General features: G+C 26.2%; 5 protein-coding genes across 5 annotated transcripts in view, besides 11 other annotated features; 1 reads left to right on the forward strand and 4 right to left on the reverse strand.

The window, feature by feature from the left end:
* EDI_270290 (chromodomain helicase DNA binding protein, putative) overlaps positions 1–1,658 on the reverse strand; it is a gene marked incomplete at both ends in the record, with an annotated part of 3,468 nt that extends 1,810 nt beyond the window's left edge. Inside the window, one exon of the mRNA XM_001735169.1 lies at positions 20–1,658. Within this exon, the coding sequence (XP_001735221.1) occupies positions 20–1,658 (1,639 nt within the window). The remainder of the gene's footprint in view (positions 1–19) is intronic.
* Positions 1,248–1,320: a microsatellite.
* A 125-nt stretch (positions 1,659–1,783) lies between the features above and the next one.
* EDI_270500 (uncharacterized protein) lies at positions 1,784–2,106 on the reverse strand (the record flags this gene model as incomplete). Its single annotated transcript, XM_001735170.1, has 2 exons — positions 1,784–1,921; positions 1,990–2,106. The coding sequence occupies 2 exons, from the start codon at positions 2,104–2,106 to the stop codon at positions 1,784–1,786; spliced, it is 255 nt and encodes an 84-aa protein (XP_001735222.1).
* Positions 1,954–1,984: a sequence feature (AT_rich).
* Positions 2,107–2,161: 55 nt separating the features above from the next.
* Positions 2,162–2,204: a sequence feature (AT_rich).
* Positions 2,205–2,226: 22 nt separating this feature from the next.
* On the reverse strand, positions 2,227–3,696 carry EDI_270510 (uncharacterized protein; the record flags this gene model as incomplete). The annotated part of the gene is made up of 1 exon (XM_001735171.1): positions 2,227–3,696. The coding sequence occupies one exon, from the start codon at positions 3,694–3,696 to the stop codon at positions 2,227–2,229; it is 1,470 nt and encodes a 489-aa protein (XP_001735223.1).
* A 177-nt stretch (positions 3,697–3,873) lies between these two features.
* Positions 3,874–3,904: a sequence feature (AT_rich).
* Positions 3,905–3,954: 50 nt separating this feature from the next.
* Positions 3,955–5,597, forward strand: EDI_270520 (serine/threonine protein kinase, putative; the record flags this gene model as incomplete). The annotated part of the gene is made up of 2 exons (XM_001735172.1): positions 3,955–3,963; positions 4,071–5,597. The coding sequence occupies 2 exons, from the start codon at positions 3,955–3,957 to the stop codon at positions 5,595–5,597; spliced, it is 1,536 nt and encodes a 511-aa protein (XP_001735224.1).
* Positions 5,590–5,652: a sequence feature (AT_rich).
* Positions 5,653–5,862: 210 nt separating this feature from the next.
* EDI_270530 (60S ribosomal protein L22, putative) lies at positions 5,863–6,276 on the reverse strand (the record flags this gene model as incomplete). Its single annotated transcript, XM_001735173.1, has 1 exon — positions 5,863–6,276. The coding sequence occupies one exon, from the start codon at positions 6,274–6,276 to the stop codon at positions 5,863–5,865; it is 414 nt and encodes a 137-aa protein (XP_001735225.1).
* Positions 6,277–6,309: 33 nt separating this feature from the next.
* Positions 6,310–6,475: a microsatellite.
* A 23-nt stretch (positions 6,476–6,498) lies between these two features.
* Positions 6,499–6,520: a sequence feature (AT_rich).
* Positions 6,521–7,080: 560 nt separating this feature from the next.
* Positions 7,081–7,105: a sequence feature (AT_rich).
* A 139-nt stretch (positions 7,106–7,244) lies between these two features.
* Positions 7,245–7,707: a repeat region.
* Positions 7,442–7,782: a repeat region.
* Positions 7,783–7,948: a microsatellite.
* Positions 7,949–8,012: the final 64 nt, after the last annotated feature.

The following is an 8,012-nucleotide window of genomic DNA, read 5'->3' on the forward strand; positions in this document are numbered from 1 at the left end:
TGAAGAAAGTGTAATAAACTCCATAATTCTTTTAATGTATTTTGAAGTGGTGTTCCTGTTATTAATAATTTATTTTCTGTTGTAGTTCTCATTAATACTTCATATAATTGTCCTTCATTATTTTTTAAACGATGTGCTTCATCAACAACAGTATATTTCCAATGAAATTGATTAAAAAGATCTTGGTCTTTAATAACTAATTCAAATGATGTTAATAGAACATTAAATTTAATTGTTCCTTTTTTATTTCCAAAAATTTCTGTTTTTCTAATAATTGCTCTACTTTCACCATCCCCAGTATAAACAACACAATTAAGTTTAGGTGCCCATTTATTAAATTCTTTACTCCAATTACTGATTGTTGATAATGGAACAATAACAAGAAATGGTCCAATAATGTTATAATTATCATATAAATGTTTTATAAATGTAATAGTTTGTACTGTTTTACCTAATCCCATTTCATCTGCTAAAATGACATTGGTATTTTGAGAAAATGCATATGTTATCCAATTTACTCCTTCTATTTGATAGTCTCTTAATTTATTTTTTACTTCTGGTCCTTCTATAAATTTAATAAATTTTCTTGGTATTGGTATACTTCTTTTTTTTTCTTCCCACTCTTTAATTCTTTTATGATACTTTTCTATTTCTTTTAAATCATTTTCTTCTTTTAAATCACTTTCTTTTTCCCATGAGCATTCACTGTATTGTAGTCCAACCCATTTCACAAAGTACATAAGTTGTTTATCTGGTCCTTCTTGTTTATCAATAATACGTTCAACGTTTTTATATCCTTCAATAACTTCTTTTTGACTTTCCATCTCTACATTAATTGCCTCTATGTCTTCTTTTGGTGCTCCAATATAAAGTTCTGCTTGTTTCTTAAGATTTTTTATAAAATTCTTTACTTTAAGAGCTCCTTTCATTTCAATACTCTCTTCAAAATTAATCCATGTATTATGTCTATATGAAAAATTCATCCACTTAATTTCAAACTCTGCATTATTTTCAAAATCAAAACTAAGTATTTCTTCAAATCCAATTTCTTTCCCATTTTTGTTTCTGTAATCTAAAACTTTATCAATAGTATCTCTTAAATATGATACAGGGCTATATGCTTTTACTGGTGTAGTAATTTTTTTCTTCTTTGATACTTTGAGACTACCTTCAAATTCTCTATCAAAATCAATCATCCCAATATTTTTTCTCTCTCTAAGCCTAGTTTTTGGTCTTTCTAATATTAATTCTTCTTCTTCTTCTTCACTTTTACTTTCTTCTTTTTCTAACTCTTCACTCTCATTATTTTGTTTTTCATCTAGATATTCTTCACTCTTACTTCCATCATCTGCCTCTACTGGAACTCTTGTCTTTGTTTGGTTTCTTTGTCTTAAACGATGAATCATCACTGGATTACCAATAACTAATTCTTCTTGAGTTTTTGAAACTTTTTCTTTTCTTGTGGGGACTGTTTCTTGAACATTTACATCACTTTCATTATTATCTCCACTTTCTTCATCCATATCAACAGACATACTTTCATCACTACTCTCTATCTCTTCCTTTTTTTCATCTTCGCTCATTCCATTACTACTTTCTTCTTCTGTTTCTAACAAAGTGATTCTCCTTTCGACTTTTGAGTGAACTGGACTACTCATCAACAATCTGAAAATAATAAACCCTTCTACGTCTTTATTTTAGGTTTCTTTTTGTATTTTGGTCACCATGAAATAATAGTTTTAACAAAACAATACGTGGTTCAATCAACAATCAATTATTTCTCTTAACGAACTTCAATTTTACTAATAACTGATATATTTTCTCCTTTCAATAGAATTGTTCCAATCTTTCTTCTAGTATTAGTTTTTAAATATACTTCTTCAGTGTCTGTGAGAACTAAGTTTATGTACTGATCAAATCCCTTAAAAATAAATGTCTTATTGTACCAATATCTTATTTAATTTATTTTAATTAATATTATAAACAAACAGAAAGCGTTCCTTCAATCCTCAATGCTGTATTTTCAAATAACCAAATAGAAACTCTTTGTTTATGTTTTGCTAAGTTAACTATAAATTTAACTGGTAATATCATTGCTTTTGTCATTTTAGTACGATTCATTCTTTCTTTTAATAAATAAACTTCTGATATTTTTAAGATGAAAAAATTTTCTTATATTTTTTTTAATCTTTTTCAATTATTATGTTTTCCATGACAAATAACCTTTTATAATAATTGGTAACACGCCTCAGTCAATAATTTATAATCTTTCTTAAAAGAAACAATACTCTGGATTTGAGCACAATTATTCAATGTTATAAAACGTATATTATCTCCTAGGGCTAATGATGTAATTGACTGACAATCATTAATAGTAATACTTGATAATGATTGAAGTCTTTGTAATTGAGGTAATTCAACCAGACAAGGAAAATCTCTCAGTTGGAGCGTTTTTAAAGAAGAGGGTAAATTTAAAATAATGCTTTGACATTTAGAAATTTCTAATCTAGTGAGTTGGTTTAAACTAACAAACCCCTTCACTCCATTATTGTCAATATCATTCTCATCATAAATAAATCCGGAAGAAATAAATTCTTTCAAACAAGTAGGAACTTTGAGAATTCGTTTTCTAGATTCAAACGCAATTAATTTAAGACTTGTCAAATTTGATAACCCCTTAAAATCATAATGACTTTTCCTCTCCCCAAATTGCTCACTTAACGTTAACTGTTTTAGAGCTGACATTTTATTTAGTAAATTTTCATTTACACTATATAAAACAGTTACATTTTCAACTTCTGAAACTTGTTTAAGATTCATCACACAACCAGGGCATATTGCTCTTGGGAAATAACGAATAAACAAACAATTAAGATAATCTCTATATTTTTCTTCATCACCAGAATCTTCAGATACTGTACATCCAATACCAGTGATTACTCTATTAAAAGAATAAAACACCTTATTGTCATAAAGTAAATCATAGAGGATATCATAATTTTCATTACAATCAATAACCAACTTAACGTTTGAAGGTTTTAGTTCAACTATTTGATATAAGGTCTTATTGTCTTGAATTCTATTAATTTCGATATAAATGTTAAGATTATCATTGCACTTACTTGAGAATAAGGATTTAACTAACTCTTGATGATCAGTTAGTGTTAATGATAATGATGTTACCTTAATTAGTTTCATTAAAGGAAGTGAAAGCAATGAACTCAACACACCTGCAAGATATTTTGATATCTTAAATAAAGTTGATGCATCAATTTTTAATATCTCAAGTCTTTCCATTGAAAGAAGAATAGGCAATAGCTCAACACAATTCGGAATCAGAAAAGGAATAATTAAAGAATAAACGTCTCTTGAAATTTGTTCTAAATACGGAATATAGGGAACATCATTTGGAGTATAAATAATATTGTATTGTATTTCTGAATTATTTTCTTCATCTCCAATTACATTGGCATATTTTTCAAGACGAGAAGTAACTCGCCTTGCATTAGGGAACAATTTCAATGCCTTTTGTGTAAAATTCCCCTGATAACCAGGAATTTTCGTGATTTTTTCTAATACTGAGAAAAATCTTCGGTTAATAAGTTTGAGCGGTAAAATGTCTTCTATCGTCACAAATTCTATTACTTTGTTTATACTATCATCATCTAATTTAAAATATGATGTAAAACTTGTCATTTTGCTTCTCTAAAATTAAAAAATGGTTTTTGAAGATGTTTCAATAAAATTTCAAAATTATCTATTTTTAGAATACTTTTTATTACTTCTAAAGATTTTGTCAATTTGAAATGGCTTTCTTAAATAAAAATATTTAGAAGAAAATGACACAAGATTCAGGAAATAAAGAATAACTGCTTTTTATTTTTTTGAAAATAATTAAATAATTGGTTCTCTTAATAAATAAAAAGATCTTAAAAACATTGTTTTACTTTAAAAATGAGTAGTGTTTGTTTTAGTTTTTATAAATCTTAAATTATAGGTTATGCACTTTTTTAATTAATTAACTAATGTAACAACAATAATTAAAAGAGAAAAGTGACTTACTGATTTAGGCATTAGATGATTTTACTAAAACCTCACTTGAAATAACGGCTTCTGATATTATTTATGATGAAGAGATAGACTTTGTTGGAAGAGGCCAATTTGGGTCAGTCTATCGTGCTCAAATTAAAGGGCTTAATGTTGCGGTAAAAGTTTCTCATGAAACCAAATTTAGTGCTGACCAACTTAAATCGTTTGTCACAGAAATGGATTTAATGAAAAAATGTCATCATCCAAATGTTGTATTGTTTATTGGTATATCCATTGACTCTGGAAGAGTTATGCTAATTACTGAACTTCTTGCTGGAGATCTTGCTCAATTAATTCATCACCGAGATGAATCACTTCATCCAGAAATTTATAATTGTGTTTTAACTACTGAACTTAAACTTAATATAATTGAGCAATGTTGTAAAGGAGTTCAATGGCTTCACAATGGTATGAATTTAATTCACAGAGATATTAAACCTGCTAATTTCTTGATCGACACTTCATTTCATGTTAAAGTATGTGATTTTGGATTTGCTGAGATAGATACTAATCAGAGTGGACAAGCTAAGGGTTCTCCTCTGTATTGTGCTCCAGAGGTTTGGGAGAAAAAATGTGAAAAGGCAGTTGATGTCTATGCACTTGCTATTACTATGTGGGAGTTGTTTTATGAAAGATTACCTTTTGAAGAATTTTTAAAGGATCCAGATAAATTCAGAACTTTTATTGCTAATAAAGGAAGACCAATTTTACCAAATACTTTTGAAAAAGGAGTGATCAAAAAGGGAGAAGAAAAAGCCATGGTAACTACGTTAATGAAAATACACCAAAAATATGGAGACCTTGCAAAAGTCATCCCTGATTATATTGAAAAAGTTATGGAATGTGCATGGGAACATGACCCTACAAAAAGAATTGATATTAATAAAATGGTTGACATGATTGACGAAGCTAAACTGTCTTACACTCTTGGAAAAAAATCTGCTTCTGCTTGGTGGAAAAAATATTTTTCATATAAAGGAAATGACATTGAAACAACTGTTCCTGTTTCTGATTTTATTGCTGCACTGAAGGAGACTCATGGAATTAAAGATTTCGACCAATACATAGCTGAACAAGTATTGAGTGATAATAACGAAGTTTCGACTACCTTTTTTGGTCATTTGATTCACTTATTTGGTGTTTTTTATAAGTCTAAAGATGTGTTTAAATCAATGATCGAAACAATACAATCAGATTGGTTTTTTAATACATTTACAAAAGATCAATCTCAAGCTCAATTAGAAGGTAGAGTTGATGGAACATTTTTGATTAGAATCTCAACAACTGACCCAAAATATCCTTTTACACTTACTAAACGAACAAATGGAAAAACCACACATTCTAGAATTGAATGTGTTTCACCTTCCAAGGATAAAATTAAGTTTATACTATCATCTAAAACAAAAGTATATGAAGCCAGTTCATTAAAAGAGTTAGTAGATGTAATGAGAAAAAATAACTTTGTGAAAGAGGCATGTCCAAGAGAGGAAAAGTTAAGTGAATATTAATTTATTTTCCTTATCATTTTTTGTTTATAACTTTTCTATTAAATTATTTAAAATTGAAAAGGTTTAAGATAAACCCTAAAACAAAAAAAACATAATTTACAAAATTATTTTTCATTATTTTTTCTCTGTTATTTCTTAGATAATTTAACTTTGAAATGCAGGGAAAAAATAATGTAAAAAACACTCTTTTTCGTCCCTGCACCAAAGCTTTCATGAATGAAAACTGTGCAACCAGACTTAAAACACTACCACTTAAATTTAATACTTATTGAGCGTTAGTTTCTTCAGCAACTTCTTCTTCATCATTTTGGACATTGAAGAATTTGAGTTCGAATCCATCTTTCTTATCAGAGACAACTCTTAACCATTCTCTAAGATTGTTCTTCTTAAGATATTTCTTCATAAGATATTTCATATATCTCTTGCAAAGTTTAGCAGAGGAAGTAGTAATAGTAACTTTCTTATCAGCAACTTTAACTTCAATTCCTTTGGTGTTGCCAGCTCTTCCTTGAACCTTAATGGTTTGTCTGAAGAATGTAACAAGTTTCTTTGGTTCAATGAAATCAGTACAGTTAGTTAAATCAATAGTGCAACTGAATGTCTTTTCTTCAGTCTTATTGATCTTTTTCTTTTCAACAAGAACTTTATTGGCAGCTGGAGCTTTAATAGTCTTGGACATCTCTGCTAATTAATTTTAATTTAACCCTCTTCCTTTTATAGTTCTTTCTATGGTTTTTCTTTTAACTTTAATTTTATTATTTTTAACTATTTTTATTTTATTATTAAAATGTTATTTGTATTACAATATAATTATGTTTTTCTTATTTTTTTAGAATTTTATAATATTTCTTTTCTTCTTTTACTTTTAGATTTTATTTATCTTAGAGATCCTTTTTCAATGTATTTTTAATAAATATTATTATCCAATAATCCATCAAAATTTAAATAAATACAAATTACCTCAATTATTTTAATTCATAAATAAAACCCATTTATTGAATTAGATATCTGTTTTTTAAAGAATTATATCATCCGTTATAAGACCCTTTTCATCTATCTCCTTCATTCAGGTTTTTTTGGGTCTTTCAATTTTATCTTTTATAATTTTTACAAGTCTTTTACTATCTTCACTTAGTGTTTCTGATCCTCTTTCTGTTATTTCGGTTTCATTTTTATAACTTTCATCATTAATATTATTGACATAACTATTTTCATCTTCTCTATACTTTCATACTCTTCAACCGACAATCCTTTTGGTTGATAATTACTATCAGACCTATAACAGAATATCATATTCATATATAAAACGATCAACATTTTCAGTTTCTTTTATCAAATAATTCTTTTCTTCTTCTTTTGTTTTCTTTTTTGTTATGAGTACCATTTTTATTCTCTCATAACTATTTCTTATTAGCTTTTTATTCAATTTCTTTGTTTTTATTTTATTCTTTACTTAATGTACAGTTTTCTTTAAGAGTGGTACATATTATATTTTTAATTTTATTAATGACTTTTTTTGGGTCTTTTTTCTTTCTTTTGACATTTTTGGAATATTTCTTACTTGCCTATTAATTCTTTTTGGTCTTCGTCCTTTGATATATGAACTTTTTCCAATAAAACAACAAAATTATATTAACAGTACTGTAAATTAATGTCATTTAAAAATAACAAAATGGTCTTTAATAATGAATGATAAAATAATAAATAAGATGATTGTTATAAATTGTATTTAATTATTTATGTTTCTTTATTTTGTTTTTATATTCATCATTTTGTTTTAAAATGGATGAGTTAATAATCAAGATCACTCTACTGTATAAAGAAGAAGTAGAAATACTTCAATTTATTCAATAATTAATTGATGAAACAGAATGAAGAAGATTAGTATTAGAAAAAAAAACAAGAAACAATAAAGAAATAGAAACAATGAAGAATAAAATGAATAAGATAATAGAAGAATGTAAAACAATGAAGAAACAGTTAATAAAATTGAAAAAAGAATTTAAACAATAAAATTATTCACATTAAACAAATGATAATGAAAAATCAAATAAAAAGAACATTAAAAGAAATTGATAAAATAACACAAGAATTTAATAAGAATAAAGAAGAATTGGTTGTATAATATATTAAATAAATAAAGATAAGAATATAACAGAAAATACACAAAGAATAAAGAGAATAAAAGAAAAACAAGAAATAGAAATAAAAGTATTTAATATACAAAATAATCAAATAATAATAAAATGAAATTAATACAACAATATTTAAACAAAATAATAAATAAAGAATATATAATAATTAATAATGAAAAATACAAAAAGAAATAAGAAGATATAATAAATATAAAATTGATGATTATGAACAATTCAAAACATTTTTATTTTAAATATAAACAAAGAGAGAATAGAAAGA

Source organism: Entamoeba dispar, genomic scaffold (genome assembly GCF_000209125.1).
Source record: "Entamoeba dispar SAW760 scf_1105229458953 genomic scaffold, whole genome shotgun sequence".
NCBI classification, from domain to species: domain Eukaryota; phylum Evosea; order Mastigamoebida; family Endamoebidae; genus Entamoeba; species Entamoeba dispar.